Source organism: Siphateles boraxobius, unplaced genomic scaffold (assembly GCF_051911475.1).
Source record: "Siphateles boraxobius isolate OS27281-9 unplaced genomic scaffold, OSU_SipBor_1 41, whole genome shotgun sequence".
In the NCBI taxonomy this organism is placed as follows: Eukaryota; Metazoa; Chordata; class Actinopteri; order Cypriniformes; family Leuciscidae; genus Siphateles; species Siphateles boraxobius.
In genome coordinates, this window is record NW_027509042.1 from 32,662,219 (window position 1) to 32,686,612 (window position 24,394).

Consider the following 24,394-nt stretch of genomic DNA (forward strand, 5'->3'; position numbering starts at 1 on the left):
TCCAGTAATTGAAACTTTTTCGGAGCAGTAGGGTACTCCATTGCTTTCAGCAATTTTGTATTGTTTTGTCAATGTTTGCCTTGTGTGTCAGATCAAGATACATAATTCTTTGCATTTGTAAACGTAGATATGACTTTATAAATATGTATAGGCTACTTTTATATGTTGGAGCCACTAGCCCCACTCCTACCTTAAACCTACCCACTTCTAAACAATATAAAACACGCAACAGGCAAATAAAAGTACAGTCATAAGTATTTATTGCAAAAACTGACCAAAAACAGTATAAAATTATTGACTCATATTGTACTCCAAGTCTGAAGCCATACAATATCTGAAGAACAGAATGGATCTTAATATTTTAATCGCTGAAATGATCCCACCGTTCCAAACGCACACAGTCATGATTCATTCAAAAGATACACCCTACTTTTTAGCATGACGCAATCGGTCACAAGACACATATGAAGCAATGCCATTTTATACATATTTATGTATATGTGGCGAGTGAAACTTTTCTTTTTGGCGAGAGCGCATTTTCAACCGCTCAACGCCCAGGCTCAAGGAAGACACTGACATTCCCACCCGGGGAATTTCACCCCGAGAAAAGATTTTGACTAGTGCGATAATTAAACCACCAAATACAAAATAAAGCACACAGGTTTGACTTATGCACAAAGCCAGAGACGTAGTTCCGTTAAAAGACAATCATTTTATTTATACAGTTACTAAAAAATTCGGGTATAAAGTACCACACTCACTAAAATAAGAGAAACAAGTACTGAGGCCTTACCAGTGAAGGGACAGGGTCAAAGGTTGTGGAATCTCAGGACAGAATTCCCCAAACACACACACACACACACACACACACACACACACACACACACACACACACACACACACACACACACACACACACACACACACACACACACACACACACACACACACACACAGTGATAAACAAAAGCAACAAGAGAGATAAAAAAAAAAGGAAAGACAGCACACCGGAGGAGACAACACCACCAGGGACACCGACACCTCCACCTTCGGCATTCAGCAACTGTGAGAAAAGAAAGTTAATTATTGGGGAAGGGAAAAAATCAGTAGACCAAAAATAAATAAATAAAAACAAACAACAACTTTAATCTAGGGCAAATCTAGGCAGCAAAGGTGACTTAATAGCTGCCTATAGCCTGACAAAAATAACCAAAACAAAATTAACAGATAACATTTCAACAAAATTACAGTCTTTGTATTAAAACTTAAACAAAAAAAATTATATATAAATTAACCAAAAAAATATTACCTAATCATAATTTAACACATCAATCCATAGACATCACTTTCCAAACCATAGCGACAAACACAGGCGAGCCACAATCAGGAGATTGACTATCGTCCGTATCACAATCACTGAAATATAGCCTGGCCAAACATCCAGTTGGACAACAGATCCTGGCGCTGAAAGGCGCATATAGCGTCCAAAGCCTGAGATGAACTCATGTAGCTACAACCTGTTGAACAATCTATGGTTGAGACCGAAATCAGTGTAGACTATGATAAAACATATACCCACAAAACCAACTAATAGACTTACATACCCGTCAGGAAGCTTCACACCAAGACACCAATAGTGCCAATAGCACAGCTACACGAAGCCTACAATAAAATGGCTAATTACTTAAACACTCAGAAAAGGAAATATCCAAAGAGAAAGATTTGACCAACCTACCAGCAGCCAAACTCAACCCGGTTCAGTTACAGGAAGGATTGTGTTTATGACAGGGAGACACTGCAAAGAGACACTGCACGCTGTAATGCCCATCCTAACACAAATGATGCCTATAGGCAACAGACAAATTAGCCGCACTGCATTACCTGTCGAATTACCGCAACTGCACCACGGACGCAAAAGGATCCAGAGAGGGAAGGCACCTCCAGCAACAAGTCAAGAGTGTAGAGGACACACCCCCTGTCTATATAGCATGCAGTTACGTCCTGATTGGTCCAGAGAGAAAGAGTGATTAAAACCATCACGACCAATCAATCTGCTACATATACGTAGATCCCTCAATCGACCGCTCCAGACACGTAGGCGCGCCCGCCATCTTGCAACGGTCAGCATGTCGTCACTCACAGAAGAATCAATGATGCTACATCATTACGCAGCTTCTGGTTATGAAACCGCCAATATTTAAATTCCCAAAGAAATGGGATAACCTTTTACAAGTGAGATTGTGTTGGTTTGTATTTTAAACATATTAACTATGGTAACTTTGTAATGTCAGCTGATGCCATCGTCTTGATGTATTGTGTTAGTTTAGCAAAATCATCTGCTTAAGTCTGTGATACATCATGTGATACAGATGAACTGATAATGACAGAGAAGACGACACATGACGTGATGACAGGCAGACAAGTCCAATGAAAACAAACTAAACAGAACACAACTGTGACAGTGCCTGTAGTCGTATCTGCCTGTTTTATCCTTTGTTTTATATCATATAATACACAAATGGGAAGGGGTGGGGATGTGTTATGTGTTCAAACGTGTCTAAATAGCATAAATAAAAAAAATTAAATAAATGTAAATAAAATTATGCTGGCTGATTAAATTGAGAATCACACTCCAACATGTCATAATGGCAAAATTATAACCCAATATATAATTTCATCATGACGATAACATGTCCATGCCCAAATGCGTCTCTGTATGACGACAAAGGTTTCTCATTGAAAGTAATGAGTTGGGAGTGAGAACATGTTGGTACACCTCATTGGGCTATTTTTGAATGGCCATTGGACTAGTTTTGTTGCGCAGACCTGGCAACAGATTACTTCTCCCTATCCCTAAAGCCCTCACCAGAGAATTTATGTGTTTTTTTTTTTTTAAATACATATAATCACATTCACTGAATATGTTGTTATTATTGCATACGGTTTAATAATAACAAATGTTTACACTTAGCAAATAGCATCTAATTACTTAGCAGTGTTGGGTGTAATTAATTACTTTTCCCTTGAAAAAGTAAAGTAAGGAATTACTCTTATTTTTTCTGTAATTTAATTACAGTTACTTCTGATGTAATTGCAATAAATACTGTCTATCCTTTTATTGTTCAACTGGTTGAGGTTGATATGGGATTTAGATAGTAATTAGTAATAAGTAATCTAATATTAAGTACTAGTGTAACTAGTACAGCAATCTAATTACACTGTTGAAGATGTAATTAATATCTAATTAATTACCTTTTTAGAGTAACTTACCCCGACACTGCTACTTAGTGCAAAATACTGCTTAAAAAGTGTACATATCATTCTAAAGTGCAAATAACATCTGCCATAATTCAAATATGTGACTATGGCATATTATTAAGACAGATATATCCAGTTTTGACCAACTTATTTTTTGTGTTTCTATTCTTATTGCTTCATAAAACATTGGTTGTAATGTGAACAAATTTATTTTTCACTATCAGCATGATATAACAGTGTCTGTCTGACTTTTGTGGGTAACTATATTTAGTAATAAAGTCATGCACTGAGTAATTTATTCGATAACACTCTCCAGTAGTCAAAGCGTGATGAAAGATGAGAGAAGCCGCAGGGCTCAGTGCATTCCTGAGTGACAGCATCGCTGCAAACTTATTAACAATGCAATTGGTCATAGCTTACATTTTGTTTGGTGCTATTAAGCCTGCAGGATTGTGTTCTTTCTTTGTAAGTGCATGACCACAACTTTTTTTCAACCACTGTTCTTGGCCTGCCACATCCCAACTGAGGTTTTGTGAAATTTGAAAGTGTTTATTGTGTATAGATAAGTATATGTTGTGTTAGGAACAATTTATATTGTTTCACAGTGCAATCTGAATGTCTGTAGCATCTGAAGTGTGATGTTTTAGTCACTGGACAAATTTAAAAAATGAAAAACTTTATGGTATATCTCTCACATTTATAGGGCCTGCAGTTCGATTTAAGCGAGCTCTGCAAGATGCAGAGGTCAAGGAGAGGGATGTTGCTGTTCTGGAATGTGAGGTTCCAGAAGAGTCCATTTCCACTGCATGGTACCTGGAGGATCAGAGGCTGCAGCCAGGAAATAAGTATAACATGGAACAGAAGGGCACGTGGAGAAGACTAACCATACAAAATGTTGGGGCAGATGATGATGGAGTTTATCTGTGTGAGATGCCTGATGGTGGAAAGACTATTGGAGAATTGGCAGTTAAAGGTACAGTACGTTACTTTAAGCTACTAAAGATTAAGCCTTATTAGGGCTTTCATAGTGAAAATGTTAATGCATTAAGTTAATCAAGTTTAACAAGAAATTTTCAAAATAAAATTTCAAAAAATTAACAATAAAAGCCGATAACAATATTTAGTCCAGCAGCAATTAATTTTTTTATGTTGTAATTTTGTGTATTTATTTTGATAGTTTACACAATCTTTTGCAATATAAGAAAGAAAACGTATACAACTACTAATTCCCCTCTAAATCCTGCTAATCTACTCGAAATCCTCAAAGCCTTGTACAAAACATCTAGCACCACATCCCAGAATTTTTGCACATCTGGGGACTGTTTCAGAAAGGAGGTTAAGTGAAAACGTCTCGGTTACGTATGTAACCCTCGTTCCCTGAGTAGGGAACGGAGACGTTACGTCGGATGACGACGAATGGGGTTTCGCTTAGAACACCTATCGACTTCGAGTATTACAAAACGAGCCAATGGCAAAGAAATGCCATGGGTCTGCGGAATTTGCATAGCGTACCTCGTGGGTATAAAAGGAGGACGCCGGCAACAGGCAGATATGTTTCTTCGCTGAGGAGCCAAGACTGAGCTCAGGCGATCCCCGCGGTACAGCGGAAAGTGGCAGGAAGACGTAACGTCTCCGTTCCCTACTCAGGGAACGAGGGTTACATACGTAACCGAGACGTTCCCTTTCGTTGTCACTCCGAGTTACGTCGGATGACGACGAATGGGGTTACCAGTCTAATCACGCCACCTTCTCAGCTGTCTCCCAGTGCCCTGCGTAAATCTGAGATCCCTGTCGTGAGACTGGCACGGACGAAGGACTCCTATTTAGCACAGGAATACCAAGGTACACTGGGGAGCATATCCCAAAGTTTAGGGGAAATATGCAATTACTGCCAACCCAGAGGGGGGGACTTAGAGAATACACATATGACCCGAAGGAGACATATGGAGAACACTGGGGTGTCCAGCCGCAGGTGGAATATTTCAACCCCAGGGGTGGCAAGGTGGCTTGCCAAGGGAAAGACACATGCTCAAAGAGGCTTACAGTGGAAATACACATGTGGGGGTCGCTCAGAGGAGGGACCATATACACGGGAGGCACCTAGCCGACACGCAGGCAATAGACACTGGCGCCGACGTCAGGAGTGCTGGAGGAGCTCAGGGCTTCCGGGGAAGCTCACCTGAGGAGAATATCGCACGTATCCAGTCCGTGGAGTGGAATGGCGAGCAAGCGAAGACACCTGAGCGGGTCCGGTACTAGCTGGTTGAAGTGAGTACACGAGAGGACACTGGCTCCACTCGGAGATTAAAGAATCTGGCAAATGTGTTAGGTGTCGCCCAGCCTGCAGCTCTGCAGATGTCTGTTAGCGAGGCGCCATGCGCTAGAGCCCAAGAGGATGCCACACTCCGGTGGAGTGGGCAGTCACACCAAGGGGGCACGGTCGACCTTGCTGCTGGTATGCCAAAGCAATGGCGTCCACTATCCAGTGAGACAACCTTTGCTTTGAGAGAGCCTTTCCCTTCAGCTTCCCACCATAACAGACAAAGAGCTGGTCTGAGGTCCTGAAACACTGCGTCCTGTCTACATAGGCGCGGAGAGCGCGTACTGGACAGAGCAGTGCAAGGCTGGGTCTGCCTCCTCCAGGGGCAGCGCTTGCAGGTTCACCACCTGGTCCCGGAAGGGAGTGGTAGGAACCTTGGGCACGTATCCAGGCCGGGGTCTCAGGATCACGTGAGAGTAAGCCGGCCCGGACTCCAGGCACGCTTCGTCAACGGAGAATGCGTGCAGGTCCCCTACCCTCTTGATGGAGGCCAGTGCAACCAGGAGCGCTGTCTTCATAGACAGGAATTTAAGCTCGACTGATTGCAGGGGCTCAGATGGAGCACTCTACAGGGCAGTTAGAACCACTGAGAGGTCCGAAGAGGGAACGAGAGGAGGGGGGCGGATTTAGTCTCCTCGCTCCTCTCAGGAACCTGATAACCAGGTCGTGCTTCCCCACCGACTTACCTTCGATGAGGTCATGGTGTGCGGCAATAGCGGCAACGTAGACCTTCAGGGTGGAGGGAGACAGCCTTCGCTCCAGCCCCTGTTGAAGGAAGGAAGGCACAATGCTGATCGAGCATCTCCGGGGGTCTTCTAGGTGAGAAGAGCACCAGCTGACGAAGAGGTTCCACTTCAACGCATAGACGTGTCACGTGGACGACGCCCTAGCGGAAGTGATGGTAGCCACCACCGCTGGTGGTAGGGTACTCAAACCTGCCTCGTCCCATCGAGGAGCCACACGTGGAGGTTCCAGAGATCGGGACGAGGGTGCCATAGGTGGCCCCGTCCCTGAGGAAGAAGGTTCTTCCTCAGAGGGATCGGCCAGGGAGGTGCTGTCGCGAGGAGTACTAGTTCGGAGAACCAATGCTGGGCGGGCCAGTATGGCGCGACCAGAATGACCTGCTCCGCGTCCTCCCTGACCTTGCGCAAGGTCTGCGCAAGAAGGCTCACTGGGGAAAACGCATACTTGCGGCCCTGCGGCCAGCTGTGCGGCAGAGCATCCGTGCCGAGCGTGCCTTCGGTCAGGGAATAAAACTGGGCGCAATGGGTCGAGTCGTGGGAGGCAAACAGATCTATCTGTGCGTCCCCGAACTGGTCCCAAATCAGCTGAACCGACTGGGGATGGAGTCGCCAATCTCCCTGGAGGGGCTGAAGCCGTGAGAGCTCGTCGGCTGCACAGTTCAGGGCTCCGGGGATATAAATGGCATGAAGCGACCTCAGATGCTTCTGACTCCATATGAGGAGGTGGCGGGCGAGTTGCGACATACGGCGGGAGCGTAGACCACCTTGATGGTTGATGTACGCTACAGAGGCGGTATAGTCTGAACGGACTAGTACGTGTTGGTTCTTGAGCACGGCCCGGAAGCGGCGCAAAGCAAGACGTACGGCCAGCAACTCGAGGCAATTGACGTGCCAGAGGCGTCGGGGTCCTGTCCAGGAGCCCGCGGCAGCACGTCCATTGCACATGGCACCCCAGCCCGTGGAGGAGGCATCTGTCGTTACAACAACATGCCGCGAAGCTTGTTCCAGGGGCACTCGGCCCGTAGAAAGCTGAGGTTCGACCACGGGGTGAAGGTCTGACGGCAGGTCGGAGTAACTGGTACTCGGAGGGTGCGGTGTTGCCATGCCCACCTCGGGACTCGGTCGCGGAGCCAAGCTGAAGCGGTCTCATATGAAGCAATCTGAGCGGCGAACCGCGGCTGCAGATGCCATATGCCCCAGGAGCCTCTGAAGAAACTTCAGTGGAACCGCACTCTTGCGCTTGATAGTCTCAGGCAAGTCAGCAATGGCTGAGTGGAGAAGGCGACCAAGTCCATACCGAGAAAGGAGCTCCTCTGCACGGGGCAAAGTTTACTCCTTCCCCGGTTGACCCGAAGGCCCAGACGAGCTAGGTGCCGGAGCACTGGGTCCCTGTATTCGCAAACCTGGTCTCAGGAGTGAGCTTAAGACAGCCAGTCACCGAGATAGTTCAGGATGCGAACCCCGTGTTCCCATGGAGGAACGAAGGCAGCCTCAACAACCTTGTGAAGGCGCGAAGAGACAGGGCTAGCCCGAATGGGAAAACAGCGTACTGATATGCGCGCGCCCTGACAGCAAACTGTAGGTATGGTCTGAGTCGAGGGAGAACGGAGACATAAAAGTAGGCGTCCTTCAGGTCGATCGCTGCAAACCAATCCTGTGGCCGCACACATCCAGAAATGCGTTTGGCCAGGAGCATCTTGAACGGCAGCCTGTGAAGGGAGCGGTTCGGACCAGGATTGGCCGTAACCCACCAGACTTCTCCGGGACAATGAGGTAGGGGCTGTACCCCTGGACCTCCTCCAAAACCGCACCCTGACAGAGGAGGCCAGGGAAGGACCAGCGTTCCACAGGGGCCTGCTCTGTCAAGGGTCTGGCGACAGAGGGGGACAGGGGCGAAGCGGTCGTGGACGGCACGCCGTGTCAACCACCTCCGGGACAGAGGGGGACGAGGAGAGCACGGCATGTGGGCGGCGCTCTGTGTCGTCCGAACTCTCTGTGCTCAGAGACGGGAGAGTCAGTTCTTTGGAGAATAAGGATTCTTCCCCGGCCCTCACCCGGGGAAAGGAGTGGTCCTGCTACCAGCTCCTGGAAAGAACTGAGTCCCATCTCTGAGGAGCCCATCCCAAGAGCGCCGCTTAACCCGGCGTGTAGCGGGGGGCGGGGCTGGAGAGGACTGTTTTGGCGTCCGACCGCGGCCTCCAGAGCCGGCCCGGCTGAGCGGGCGGGGTGGGAGCCGCGGGGGAGCGCCCACGGCGGTGGGCAGACCGAGGGACCTGAGCGGACGGCGGGGCCGTCGGGACAGAGTCAACCTCAGTCTGCTCCATCCCCGATGAGCCCGTCTCAGGAGCGCCGCTTAACCCGGCGTGATGCGGGGGCCGGGGCTGGAGAGGGGCTGTGGCGTCCGCCCGCGGCCCCCAGAGCCGGCCCGGGTGAACGGGCGGGGTGGGAGCCGCGGGGGGGCGCCTTCGGCGGTGGGCAGACCGAGGGACCTGGGCGGACGGCGGGGCCGTCGGGACAGAATCAACGTCAGTCTGCTCATGAGCGGCTGAGAGCTGTTGGTCAAGCCCTCAACCGCACCGCCGGAGAGGCCGACCTGGGATATGGGAATGTCGGACAGACGGGTCCGTGCGACATCCAGCACATCAGACAGGTTTAGCCACAGAATGGTGAGCATCACCTGACCCAGGGAGCGTACGGCCACTTTCGTCGCTCGGAGAGCAAGGTCAGTGACGGCACGCAGCTCAGTGAAGAGCCCTGGGTCAGTCCCGCCCTCGTGCAGGTCCATGAGCATCTGGGTCAGCCATGGCATGCAGAGAGGCGGGTGCCAGTCCCGTGGCACTATAGGATCTCGCCACAAGCGTAGACGAAAAACTACAGGCCACGGGCGGGTGCTTAGGATTGCGCCGAGAAGAAGCACTCTGAGGACACATAGCATCGCAACAGAGCGTTCAGCCGGGGGAACCCCAGTGTACCCAAGGGCAGCGGCCCCATCGAGGGGAGGAAAGGCGGATGAGATCAGCGAGCGGTCCTGAGAAGACAAGGGGGTCTTCTAGGACTTCGAGATCTCATCATGCACGTCCGGGAAGAGAGGTATTGGGGTTTGCCACGGACGAGGGTCGGCGGCCTTACCCAAAACCAATCGTCCCAGGAAAGCATGGCCGTCATCTCCGGATCAGACTCAGGCACAGCCGTATGCACACCGGAAGGTGGCAGCTGTGACGAGCCCTCACTTCCAGAAGACTCAAGCCCACCTAGTGATGCTGCAACAGACATGGCATCTTCCTCTGTAGCTTCAACTGAAACACGCGGGCCACCAGAGGGTAGACTCGCGGAAATCAGCAGTTCACTAGCGGGCACCGTCATTGAAGAGGGGGGCTGGGGTCACGGACACGTAGTCGGCGCCTTGTTCCAGACCGTAACCCTCAGGTCACCCTGGCCACCAGCCGAAGATCGGGGGGTGGATGAGGGGACTCTCACTCTTGCGAGTTCACCGAGTCTCGACCTATATATGACGCGATGATCACGTTCCCTTGCGAGAACATGAGTCACCCACGAGCGCTGTTCAAGCATGATCAAACACACTAGACAGCGCTCGTGCCCATCAGAGTCCGATACCAGTCCGCTGCAACCAGAAATGCACGGGCGAGCCGTCTTTAAAAAGACGTGCTGCGTGCGAGCTCTTTTATGAGAGGAGAGAAAAAAACTCCGCGATGTTGAAGCGCACAGGGAGACACACACACACTGGCAGATTACTGCACAGATCAGCAGGCACTGTGAGCTCGCTGCAGATCGCCGTCACACCAACACCGGAGAGAGAAGCTCGTCTCGTAGAGCGAAGTCAGAGATGACTGTGGAGTGAAGAAATACTCTTAGCTCCGAAGCGAAAACATATCTGCCTGTTGCCGGCGTCCTCCTTTTATACCCACGAGGTAAGGCGGAGATACGCTATGCAAATTCCGCAGACCCATGGCATTTCTTTGCCATTGGCTCGTTTTGGAATACTCGAAGTCGATAGGTGTTCTAAGCGAAACCCCATTCGTCGTCATCCGACGTAACTCGGAGTGACAACGAAAGGGAACTCTGAGTATGTTAACCCTGAAATGAGGGAAACTCTGGGTTTTCTGTTTCAGAATGGGAGGTAAGTCGAACCTGAGAAAGCAGAGTAAGTCAAGCCCGTTTCTGAAAGAGAGGTAACTTATACTCAGAGTCAGTTACCATGGTAACTTACTCTGTGAACCTAAGCTGGTCGGGAGCAGGTTTACTTCCGTAAACCCAGAGTTTATTTCGGTCTCCTCCCCTTTTTTAAAGAGTGTTTCAACACCTCATTCATTCTTTCGGTACATTTATTCATTGCTGTTTTTTCCCCAAATTTTTTTAATAAGATGAAGTCTATATTACTTCTTAACTGACAACTGAAAATACAGTAGATTAGAGTTACATCATGTAGTTCTAAACAAATTCTACAGAATTAAACTGTGGCATTCACTGAAAATCACTGAACTGTGTTCATCTGTGCACCAGAAGTTGATGGACCTTCCTCCTACTGTTCTTCCACACTCTGGGGCCAGAGGAGAGATAAGAATATCCGTTTATACTTAGATATAAACTTAGATTCTATAGGGTACTCCACATAAATAATGTGAAGAAATGTGAATGTGTAGATTGTTTGATGTGTAGACACATATTAACATTTCCTCTGTAGGCCTCTCTGTGGCAGCATAAACTGTTTCTTCATCCCCATCGCCCTGTGAAGATGAGCATTTGGTTGAGCACATTTTATAATACTATTTGTCATAATTTCTGGTGTATTGAGTAGGCTACTTACAACTGTCTGGGGTTCTGTTGGGACAGGAGGCTCCAAAAGACAGATATTACCATCAGAATCTGTTGGGAGCAACAAAAAACCCAACCCAAAGTAAAATATAAGGAAATATCAAAAACAGCCTATATAAAAAATAACACATATGTAGACCTCTTACATTTTATGAAGGCACTTGAATCTTCAGGAGTGACTGGCTCTGATGAGGTCCCTCCAGGAATTCCCTCAGCCATTGGCCTTCCAGCATTCAGGCTCAGGGCCATCTCCATCTCCTCTGCATCTACATCTCCATCTTTGCAAGCCTCTTCCTTCTTTCTGTTGGCTGAGTAGAAGTCAAATGAGAATGAACATTGAATTGTGTTAATTAGACCTATGTCAAAAATGCTGCTGCACTGCAAGACACTGGATGCTATTTAGTTATTTAATATGTCAAATGTTTGTAAAGTCAGGTAGCCTACATCCATGATATGCTCAAGCCTTACCTGATTGAATTATATTTTTATATTTCATTTTCAGCTGCTGCCAAGTTCTTTTAATGCCTGTAGGATTGCACCTACATGAAAATTAAAATTAGGTTGAATAACATACTGTTCTTCCAGTTTCACCTGATATTATAACAGTAGGGTAAGTTACTCTAAAATAGTTATTAATTACTAACTACAAATGACATCTTCAACAATGTAATTAGATTAATGTAATAATTACTATCTCTAGAAGGTATTGGTCTACTTATTACTAATTACTTCCTAAATCCCATATCAACCTCAACCACTTGAACAATACAAAAAGAGACAATAAACTGCACTTTTAATGCTTTCAAATTAACAATATACAATTGCATGAATTATTCTTGAAATGACCAAAGTGTGTAGAGAGAGAAGGTTACATTAAAAATATACCTTTTAAAAATGTTATGTTAAATCCACTATTGTTTTATACAGAATTTTCCTATAGTCTATGCAGTATTTAATGCAATGACATTATATTTTACTTTATATTACAGGAGAATTAAGAGTAATCCCTTTAATTAAATTTCAGTTTTTAGATTACTTGGTAATTACACCCAACACTGTATAACAGTAATTAAAATGTAAACTTACGCATTGACTAGAGCAACTATCTTCTCCCAAACTAACTCTCTCGATCGCCGCTGCTGCCCTGTTGCTTAAAAAAAATGTTTGCGTACTGCTGGTGAGAAATATGCAGACCTCTTTTTGTGTGGCGCTGTTACCATGGTGACTCATAATATCTGCGCTCCATTGATAATGGCTTTTGACAGTTGTGGTGCACACGCTTAACTCAGAGTCAGTCAACTTTGAGTTGATTGAAATTACTCATTTCAGGTGTTCTGAAACCGAAAACTCAGAGTTTCCCATCTCAGGCTAAGTCAACTCAGAGTTCAAGTTTTAACTCAGAGTTGGTTGAACCTCTTTATTGAAACAGACCACTGGACAGTCCCACAGCGTATGTACCAAAGTGTCCACACATCGCGGTCCACGGAAATTACAATACGGGTGGGGTGATAGACCCATTACATGTCATATACCTGTGGTTAGATATGCCCTGTGAATAACTTTAAAATTAATGAATTGGTGGTTCGGGTTCGTGGATGCATGGAATGTATTATCCCACACTGTATTCCATTCAATTGTCCTGTTAGAAACGTTCAGATCTAATATCCTTACCCAAGCTTTAGAAAAATCTGTATTAAAGGAGCATTTCACCCGTGGGAACTTTCATCTTTATTGAAAGTGGGTCATACATGTAGTCGAAATATAATAAAAATTTCGAATTTGGTGCCTTCTTTGGTGACCGAGTATAGACAGAAAGTAACTTTAGGGCGCATTTGTACTGAAAACCACAACTCCCACAATGCACCACATTGCACAGCTCCGCAAGCCACTCCCACTAATCCAGAACAACGCTGAGGAGGTATCCGCCTATCAGATTCAGAGAAAGCACTCTACCGTCTAAAAGGCTGGGTGCCGCCAGAGTTTGAAATTCATTTCACAGAAAAAAATCTAGTTTGTTGCCGAAATCACTATTGAATTACTCCTTGTTTCTATTTATGTTGAATTTTCAGTCCGAACATTGTAATGCAATTTGGATTTTCAAAATAAGAATAAAAATATGTAGGCATGACCATTTTTGTTATCTATTATCATGTAAGGTATAGGTTAGTAACGTTAGTTCCACTAATGGAATGTTGGTCGTCCAAATTTATCTAATATACACGTGGAATAAAACAATAAAAAGGAAAACAACGTAAATGTGAACCATTTATTTCAATAATGACATCAACAAAAATAATTATGTTAAATATAAAAGTTCAACAATACAATAGTAACAACAATTGTTCCTCCTGAGCTCCCATCAACTTACTTGTGCCCGCAGTACTGGCAATATGGAGCTGGATATTTCAGTCGGATTGCCGACACGAGCGGGTAGAACGTGAGACCGTGACCGGTCTGTCACGGACGAGGAGCCCGCTCTGGCTCGAGTTGAGGCGATCTGGTCATGTCGTTCTACCCGCTCGTGTTGGCAATCTGACGCGAGCGGGTAGAACGACAGGACCAGTCCGCCTCAACTCGAGCCAGTCCAGGCTCCTCGTCCGCGACAGGCAGGTCTTCTGATTTGGCTGATGGAGGAACAGGGCGCGGCTGCTGCTGCTTCTGCAGCCGATGCAGGAGACCTGCCTGTTACGGACGAGGAGCCCGCACTGGCTCGAGTTGAGGCGGACTGGTTCTGTCGTTCTACCCGCTCGTGTCGGCAATCCGACACTTCGCTGTATTACGGCTCGTAAAGATAGCCACGAACATCGGATTTGAGCAGAAGACTTTCAAAATCATCTTTTCTTGCATATCATGTTTATTTCCTTCCATCATTTTCGTAACTTCCCATCTGGCTCCACATCGCTTGTTAGCTTAGCTTCCAAACAAGATGGTGGATATTGCTATTAGTTCCCCCTGCATAAATGATGAGCTAGTGTTTGTAGTCTCTACACTTTTCAATGTAATGTGACTTCCTGCTTATTATGATGCAAAATGACGATTTTTACGTCATAATAAGCAGGAAGTAAAACACTTAAATCCTTATTTCTCCCATCTCAGGGAAAAATAAAGGAAAAATCCACAATCATTATAATATATGACTGGGTTTCTAACAATACAAAGCTTAATGCAAATGGCTCAAGTGTCCCTTTAAGGTTTTGAAAGCAGAGATAAAAATATGAAACCAGTTCTGTGCTTGGTGCGTTTGAGATCCAATTAACCACCGGGTGAGTATGCCGATTGTTATCCCAAGGTACCTTATGGGTCCTTAACACGGCACGTCATTTGAAATATAAAAATAAAGTGTTATATGAAATATTAAATCTTTCAAGTCACGAAAATACAGAATTGAATCTTCCCCTTTTGTCATTGAACGTTAGAATACCTTTTATAGACCAGGAAGGCTGTACGAAAGGTTGACCGGCAGAAAGTAAATTCAGATTATGCCAAATCAGAGTATGAGTGAGCCATAAGATTTTAGATGCAAAACAGCCTTCAATCTTTTTAAATAGTTGAAGAGTGTAGGAAATTATAAGACCATAATGTCACAATGTGCACACAAGAAAAGGGATGGTACAAGTGCAGTTTTATGGGGTAATCCGCACTCACAATCCAGCCAGGCAAAAGGTCAAAATCCATACAAGACAGCCCAAAACACAAGAAACAACCAGGAGTGGAACAGAGAAGTACAAAATAACATTAAACAAGGAATCCACAACAATCACAGTTACAGACAGGGTATAAATAGACAGGCACAAACAATGTGAGTGGGAACAGCTGTGTGCAATGATCAGTGATGAGTTCAGACAAAGGATTATGGGAAATGCAGTTCCAGATGAGGTGGTGACGGTATGGGGAAGAGACCTCTAGTGGACACCCAGGGAACACAAACCAGACACTGTGACACATAATATAATGAGCACTTCCTGTGAGAAAGGCCTGAAAATAAAAAAAATCGTGCAAACGAATTGGTAAAATGCGCTCTTTTTCTAATTGTTTCCATGAAGACTGTGAGCTCGAATCAAACCATTTCAAAACTGAGTGCAGGATAAAAGCCCAGTGGTACCATTTAAATTTAGGGCAGCCCATTCCACCTTTTATTTTACTTTTTTGAAGTGTAGACCATTTAATGCGGGGATGCTTTCCATTCCAAATAAATTTTATCGGTAAAGAGTCCAACTTTTTCCAGTAATTCACTGGTGGGGGAAGAGGAAGCATAGAGCTAAAAAAATTAATGCGGGGCAAAATATTCATTTTTATTAAAATATTCATCTTAATATTATTTGGAAGAGAAAAATTAAAACCATCTGAATTAAGAGGCATTAAATAGTTTTAGAATGATTCATTTTAAACCCGTATAATGTGCCAAATTTGTCTATAATTTGAAGGAAGTGAGTGTTGTAGATCAGATAAAAATAGCAGAGTAACGTCGGCATACAAAGAGATAAAATGGGTTGATGAGCCTAACTGAATTGGGGTAATAAGTTTACATTGTCTAACATACTGTGTATTCTAACGGTAAGTTGAACATAAGGGGAAAAAGCGGGCACCCCTGTCTTGTGCCTCTGCAGATATTAAAAGTATCTGAAATGAGTCCTCCAGAAGAAACCCTGGCCATGGGATTAGTGTATCGGGTTTGAATCATTCTAATAAAATGGTCACCGAAATTGAACTTCTGCAATGTATACCATAGATAGCTCCATTCCAGCCGATCGAAGGCTTTTTCAACGTCAATAAACAGGAGGCCGCTGGGTGTTTCTAATTTCTCGGATTCGGCAATGATATGTAACACTCGACGATTGATCTAAGTCAATTAATTTATGTATCACTGACTGTAGACGCGTGGAAATAACTTTAGCATACATTTTAACGTCATCATTAATCAAGGACTAGGGGCCTATAATTAGAACAGCCCGAATGATCTTTGCCGGGTTTAAGCATAACTGTGATTAGAGCTGTATTGAGATCATTGTGAAAACGGCCTTTGAATATGGACTCATTTATAGTACGTAACCAGATATGGCTAAGTAGATCCCACAGCACCAGATATAAATCAACTGGTAAGCCATCGATTCCGGGGACTTTCCTTTGTTTGAACTTAATAATTTGCAGTGTAATTCTTCTATGGTGATTTCAGATTCAAGGCTGTCAGCTTCCTCCTTTGAAAGTATGTTTACGTTTAACTGATCAAAACAAAACAAAACTTTTAACTGATCAGTAATGGGTTGCCTTTCTGAAGAATATAATTTTTCAAAAAATGACATGAACGTTTTGTTAATGTCTGTGGGATGTGAGGTGAGACCATTTTTTGAACTCTGGATTGCTTGAATGTTAAAACGTCGCTCATGTTTTTTTAAAAGTAAGCGCAAGGAGTCTGCTCGGTCTGCTTCCATCTATGTAATATTTATGTTTTGTAATGTGCATTAAATTCTCTACTCTTCTTTGTAACAGATCATTAAGTGGGACACTCTCTACATGTAATTTTTGTTGTGTATCATTGGAGAATTGATTATTTAATTCCCTTTCTAATTCCACAAGTCTTCTCTCTAATATTGATATTTGTTCCAGGTAATTTTTTTGAAGCTTAGCCGAAAAGGAGATAGAATTGTTCCTTAAAAACCCTTTGATGGAGGCCCATAGCATTTCCTGATTAGCAACAGAGTCCTGGTTTATATTTATAAATTCAATCAACCCTGGTCTCAGTTGAGAAAGAAAGTCTTCATTTTGCAGTAAAAAAGTATTAAATCTCCATCGGGATGGTTTACAAAATGTATTAATCTGAAGATGTGCTAGTACAGCATTATGATCGGAAATACTTTGTGGTAGAAATTCAATATTGATTAGCCCTGAAAGTAACGGAGATGAAAGTAGAATATAATCAATTCTTGAAAATGATTTATGACTTGAGGAGACATAGGTAGAATGGCCGATTCCTTGGCTGTTGGATTATGTAGTCGCCAAGCATCACATACATCTATATCTTTAATGAGCGATCTCAGCGCTGTAGAAGACTGAGCTTGTGCTACTGAAACTTGGAATCAGATCCAATGATAATTGAATAGCCTTGGAGAGATAGTGTGGTAGATATTCACGTTTAATAGGAGAGTTTAACCCCCTGACGTTAAAAGACAGCATGTTTATTTTAAACCCTCTACTGCACGGTGTTGCCATATGGCAACATACCCTTTCTTTGGACATTTCTTGAAATTTGAAAATAAATATGAGCTCTGATTAATCTTAAATTCATGGTAGAACCTGGTGGTAACCAATGATATGCTTTGATGACATCACGACATTACACACACCCTTGCAACGTCATTCTTTTCACACACTTTTGATGACTCCAGCTGCTGAAAAAGTGCTTGTGTATATGTGAAGATTTTCCTAATTTTTTTCATATTTCTTCGGAATAAAAAAATACATCAAGCATCTGGGGTAAGTTCTAATCTTATTTCAATCATTGTCACATTGTTTTTATACTTATATTACCTTTTTATTTAATAAAATAGGTGTGTTGCCATATGGCAACATTGTGCGGTAATGGAACAATATTTTGCCCATTCTAATGCAGAGTAGCTTTGTATGAATGACAATGTATGGATGCACTGATATAGTTGGATGGGTGTATTCTACTCATATATTTATATATATATTTTTATATATTTATAAAGTAAAGTAAAAGTAAAGTATAAAAGTAAAATATATATCCGTCTTGACCGCTTTGATCAATGGCCAGAGATGGGTGCACCAAAAGGAAGGTGCAAGAATCCTGGCTGCAAGGGCATCGTCAGAGGGGTTTGCTCTAAGTGCAAGGTGCACCTCTGCTTAAAAGGTGGGGTATGTGATTTGCAAAACGGCCGGCAGATTTTGAAAATACACAACTCAAAAGGTCCTACCTTCTTTCCTCCAACGCTGGCCCTGACTCCACCCACTCGAAGAGGGGCATGGGGGAGGGGGGTATGGTACGACCGTTTGATTGACGCACTTACTGTCCAATGATTCTAGGTGGTCTTGGAAATGATTGGCTGTTTTTCGAGTTTTTTCGAGTTTTTCGAGTCCTGCCCGTTCCACAGATGATTATTTTTTTTAATTTTCATGTCAGTGCTTCTAACTCAGTGGCTGTAAGTGGGTTAGGAATAGGATTTCAAGTGATTTTGAAAAAATGGTCAAAAAAGAAAATCACATACCCCACCTTTAACAGAGAGAACAACTGCTTTAAGGCGTTTCACATCGAGTAGTTTCACTTGAACAGTTCTTATGAGTTTGCGTCAGATGTTTTGTAAATGTTGTTGAAATAATCGTTTCACATTGAGTAGTTTCACTTGAACAGTTCTAATGAGTTTGCGTCAGATGTTTTGTAAATGTTGTTGAAATAATACTTTGAAAATTAGTTTCATATTTTGTACACAAAGCTCTTGAAAACATTTTAAATGATAAAAACAATTTCATTTCTAAAAGAGAGGTCTGTAATCATCTATGAATTTCATGTCATTTTGGGAAAAAACGCATCAGGCTGTTCCATTGTAGCACAATGTTGCCATATGGCAACGCACCCAAAAGTACCCCCCCCCCAAAAAAAAAAAAAAAAAAAAAAAAAAAAAAAGAAATGTTAATTTGAGTCTATTTTATATATAAAAAAACACTGTAAAATTTTTTTCCATGATTGCATAATAATGCGTGCAGTAGAGGGTTAACCATAGTCGGTAGCATCCGGACACACACAGTTTAGCATGTAATGGTTAGAGCAAGTTATTGAGTGTACCATTAAATTTCCCACTGTAATATGAAAAAACAAAAACAAAAAAAGGTCCCGAGTGCTTTAAGCGTCTGTGGAGGCCGCGAGGCAATGCCTGAACACTATTAACCTTCTTAGCCCCCTATGGATTTAACAGTTGAGGAGATTTAAATTAAAGAAATATATTTCAAAATCAAAAGAATTGTCAAACATGCACTATTCTCATAACTAGATTTAAGGCAACCAGATTTAACTGAAGTCTAAGAACTGTAACTTAGTCCGTCTTTTCTGAGTAGACAAACGTTCAATAGTTAAACCAGGCCTACACAATTAACTGTCTACAACCTGCACCATTTGAAAATTTAATTTTGAAAACTGAAAATTGTTGTTGACAAAATGCAATTATATGTTAATAAAAATAATTTACCAGTTCTTTTTTTTTTTTACCAGTAATTTACCTTTGGTGAACTAAAATCCATATACCAGGATAGAGAATTGGTCCATGTACAGTATTGTATAGTTATTCAGCAAAAAACTCAAACGATGTCACGTTAGGCTGCCTACTCCTCTATTTTATTCCGGCGGCAAGAAGTTTAAGGATCTACGAGCAGTGGATACTGATTCGTTAACATCAAGGCCCTCAAGATATTTTTCAGCGCTCTCAGGAGATTCAATGAATATTTCTGACTCTTGTGGGAGACTCTCAGAGATGCTGGGTAGATTAGGAAAGTTTCTGCGCCTTTCTGGTATAGCTTGAATCTTATGGTCGAAAAAGCCTTCCTATTTTGTGCTGTCTCGTGACTGTAGTCCACGTAGAATTCCAGGCACGCTCCTCAGGGCAAAGTGGGTTCCCTTTCGAGGGAACTCAACACTGCGTCGTTGAAAACGACTCTTTGAGGACGGTCCCTTAGCGTGCGCCTCTGAAGTATGAATGAAACTAATCCAATCCTGATTGGTGTTGCGTCATGACGCAACATGTGACGGCATAACCGGATGTATAAAAGGTGACGCCAGACACACACACATTAGCTTTCGCTCTTCAGCAAGTGCTCTGTGTTGAAACTGTCTCTGTCTATTTGGTGTTGTTTGTCTGATTTAAAACAAAGATATTATGGCGAGTGTTAGATGTGTGCACCCCTGCCCAAGATTTATCACGGGTGGAGACACACATCAACTTTGTGTAAACTGTTTGGGAGTGCAGCACGCACAGGCACCTCTTGAAGGATCTGCCTGTGAAAACTCTGAGAAGCACTATCTATGAGAGTGCTGCGCTCCCACTTGGCTATTTTTAATAAGGATGGCCAAGCTCGCGATACCTGCGGTTCAGGTCCCGCGTCTGTTGAGGCGGAGCGGAGGCTTAAATCGTGGGGATCGCAAAAGGATCTCGCAGCTGAGAACGAGACTGCTGAGGCACTTTCTCGTTCATCATCTGGAGATTCAATAACACTCGCTCATGGCGCAGAAGCCCGCACTGCGGCTTCTTCTGCCTGTGACGAGTGCCCGGTGCTGGAACTATCTGCTTCTGAGGAGGTGGATGTTCTCAGCATCGGGAGCGAGGAACATGAGTATAACTCGCCAGCTCATGTTCCCGCATATGAGGAGCTGGCAGAGGTTGTGACACGTGCTGTGGCCAGACTCAACATCAGCTGGTCACAAGATAAGCAGGAAGATTCTCGTCACAGTAAATTAGACGAGATATACATGCAGCACAGGTCACAGCCTCAGCGCCAGGGTTTGCCATTTTTCCCAGATCTTCATAAAGAGATCTCTAGATCCTGGGAAAAATCCCACTCCTCTCGCATCTCATCTAACACATCGTATGATTATAGCAATGTGGTGGGTGCGAGGGAGGCGGGGTATGGCAAGATGCCGCAGATGGAGGAAGCCTTGGCGAGTTCTCTTACTCCTGAAGCGGCATCTTCGCTTAAAACCCCGGCGCTGCCCAGCAAACCATGTAGGGAAATATCAGCTTTGGTTTGTGGGGCATATATGGCGGCTGGTCGGGCTGGTGCGTCTCTGCATTCGATGGCTATCTTGCAGGCATACCAGGCCAACCTCCTTAAGGATTTGGATGAAGGTGAGGGACCTACTCCATCAGATATTGCGGGGTTGAGGAAGGCCACAGATTTGTCTCTCCGGGCCACTAGAGAAACGGCACGCTCTATCGGCCATTCTATGGCAGCTATGGTGGCTACGTTGAGACATCTGTGGCTCAATTTATCTGGAATTAAGGATAAAGATAGATCCTTCCTGATGGATGCGCCGCTTTCGCCTTCTGGCTTGTTCGGCGACACAGTTTCTACTGTCGTCGACAGGTTTCAGGAGGCGAAAAAACAATCTGTGGCGTTCCATCAGTTTCTCCCTTGCCGCTCGAGGTCTTTTAGGAGGGCTGGTCCAAGTGAGCCAGCCACAGCCGTCAACCAGCTCCTCATACCGGCAGGAAATAAAGGAGAGCGTTGCTACTAGAGCCCCTCCCTTGGGAGTTTGGCAACAGAGGAAACGCTCTCAGCCGAAACCCGCCGGCCAGAAAGGCGACCTGAGGGCCGTCATTCAGGCCAAGAGAGCGGGGAAGAGGTCCTAACCGAGGTGGTAGGACCTCAGAGGGCTAAACAAACTATTAGCAACTGGATAGTTCAGGCTAGTACTTTGGCCCATAGGGTGCGTGATTTACCTTCACCCTTGGCTATTAGGGCTCACTCTACTAGAGGTATAGGATCCTCTAGGGCCCTTCATGTAGGAGTCCCCATTCATGAAATCTGTGAGGCGGCCGGTTGGGCCTCTCCTCACACTTTAATTAGATTCAATAGTCTGCACCTCCCTAGTACGCCCGGCGCACAAGTGCTCTCGTCCTAGCTATCGCATGTTTCAGATTAACTCTAGGACAGGTTTCGGTGCGTGGCTTAGTGGGCATTTATTCCCCAAAGAGTCGTTTTCAACGACGCAGTGTTGAGTTCCCTCGAAAGGGAACGTCTCGGGTTACGACTGTAACCCCTGTTCCCTGAGAAGGGAACGAGACACTGCGTCGTCTTGCCACACCCCTCTACACCTAGGAGCAGCTTGCTTCGTCGCGAAGCTAATGTGTGTGTGTCCGGCGTCATCTTTTATACATCCGGTTATGCAGTCACATGTTGCGTTATGACGCAACACCAATCAGGATTGGATTAGTTTCATTCATACTTCAGAGGCGCACACTAAGGGAGCGTCCCCAAAGAGTCGTTTTCAACGACTCAGTGTCTCGTTCCCTTCTCAGGGAACAGGGGTTACAGTCGTAGCCCGAGACGTTTTGCTTTCCGGGCTCCTTGAAGAATGGCTTGCCTGTCAGGATAGCGGAGGAGCCGGAATATCAACGATCGTGGTTTTGATGAGTTGGAACTCGAATACACTCGGTGAGCTCCACGATCTCGATCCGACTTGAGCGCGCCGAAAGGTCGGGGATCCGTTTAGGTAACTTAGCTGTAGAAAACCGACAAAAAAAATCATCCCAGATTGTCCACTTTGGCGCCACTTTTTTACTCAAGGAATCCGTTTCCTTTTTCATCGAACGTAGAGCAGTGCTTTTCTCATTGATAAAGTCCTTGAATGGATTTGAATGACCATTTCGAGCATGGCCTCCTGTTGTGCTTCGATTGCACGGCTAACAATTGAGGCTATGTCGTCCTCGAGCGTTTTGAGTCGTTTGCAGCCTGTTGCCGATTTCTGCTGTGTACTCGATTTCTTACTAGTTGCCATACTCAAAATAAAATGTATACAGTTGTGACAAAATAAGATATTCTTCCTCAACGTGAAAAAAAACAAACTTAAATTAGGAGGTTTTAGTCAGGAGCCTAGTGCTGTGCAGCCATCTTGCAGCTCGTGCCACCGGAACTCTCTACAGCAATTCATTTAAATTTCTTTTAAAATAAAACGAAAAATTATCATTAGAAATAATTTTACTTATGTCTCATGAACATGAGAGTTTGCATTGCAGTTTGATATGCAGTACATATGAGATAATAAAAAAAATCTGGCTAATTTCATTTACTTATTTTTCTGGTAGGAACAATTGTAAAGAAACTTCCACGGAGATTAGAAGTGATGGAAGGAGAGAATGCAGCATTCTTTGTGGAGGTGGAACAAGATGAGATGGAGATCTGCTGGTTTAAAGACGGACTGCAGTTGCGAGAAACACATCAAACCATTATCAAATCTTTTGGCAAAACCCACATCCTGGTCTTTGTCAATACGTCATATCAAGACACTGGCATGGTCACCTTTATGTCAGGCAGATCAACAACAAGTTCCAAACTCAGGGTCAAAAGTGAGAAAACACACACATGGCTTTGTGATGCATGAAGTTGCACAATTCAAAAACTTTATATTATTGCATAATAAAAATGTATCTATTTCTACTTGATATTTCGAATATGATGTCTTTCTTTTCATTCAGCTGCTCGACACTGCCCACCCATCTGTCCTGTGAGTGTCCAAATGAACATTGACAGTTTAAATGGTGCTGTCCTTTCCTGGTCACCATCACCCAACTTGCAAAACTCCACTAAGTCAGTGTATGTGCTAGAACGACAAGAAGTAGGCTCTCAGGAATGGCAGCGATGTCTGACAACAGAGACAGGCACATCTGCTGAAGTCCTGGGTGACAGTGTGCCATGTGAGGGTGATTACCGTTTCCGTATCTCCTGTGTTAATAAATACGGCCGAAGTGGACATGTGGAGTTCCCAAAAGTAGTACATCTGGGTAAGAATGAACATTTTACAAACTTTCTGTAATACCAATCTGTCACAAATTATTTGCATAACAAACACACAACTACTAAGAAACCTAAAAGAAGAAGGTAGTGATGGATATTTCGTACTACTTACCAAAAATATCCTTATGGAAACACAAAACTAATAAATAAGGAATAAAACAAGAAATGCATGAATAAAATTTGCTATGAAAAAGAAAATGCAGATTATTCTATTCCCCTAAAACTTGCATAAATAAATAATACAGTTTTTTTTAAATTAACAAAAAAGTAAAGTACTACTACTAAATAATACAGCTTTTTTAAAATTAACAATAAAAAGTAAATTACTTCTCTATTTAGCACAGAATCGAAGTCTCTGCTGTTAGTAAATGGAATTAGAGCTTAATTAGCTGACATGCATCAACTAAACAGAGGAACACTGGAGACTTCATTTAAAACCATAAAATGAGTGATGTTACTCCTGACACATTAACTGTCAATGATGTAATTTTAAACATACTTAATTTACATGTATTTATTTAGCAGACACTTTTATCCAAAGTGACTTGGAAACCAGTTGGTCATAAGAGCCCACAATATTCATAGTACAGAATGACAAAATAGATTTTTTTTATATATATATAAATAGGTGTCATACTAAATCGTCTTTGCTTGTGGTTTTGGATTTGTTTAGTGCTTGCAGAAGACATGTCTTCAGCTGTTTCTTGAAAAATGTGATGTCTCA

The 24,394-nt window shown here is 43.9% G+C and overlaps 2 protein-coding genes across 3 annotated transcripts in view; one reads left to right on the forward strand and one right to left on the reverse strand.

The window, feature by feature from the left end:
- Positions 1-24,394, reverse strand: part of cidec (cell death inducing DFFA like effector c) — a 389,787-nt gene that overhangs the window by 146,540 nt on the left and 218,853 nt on the right. The gene's annotated exons all lie outside the window — the stretch shown is intronic.
- The window catches only part of obsl1a (obscurin like cytoskeletal adaptor 1a), a 101,876-nt gene that overhangs the window by 8,474 nt on the left and 69,008 nt on the right, over positions 1-24,394 (forward strand). For both annotated transcript variants that reach the window (XM_077199177.1, XM_077199178.1), the window contains exons 3-5: positions 3,962-4,231; positions 22,962-23,222; positions 23,352-23,657. In XM_077199177.1, the coding sequence (XP_077055292.1) occupies positions 3,962-4,231; positions 22,962-23,222; positions 23,352-23,657 (837 nt within the window). The remainder of the gene's footprint in view (positions 1-3,961; positions 4,232-22,961; positions 23,223-23,351; positions 23,658-24,394) is intronic.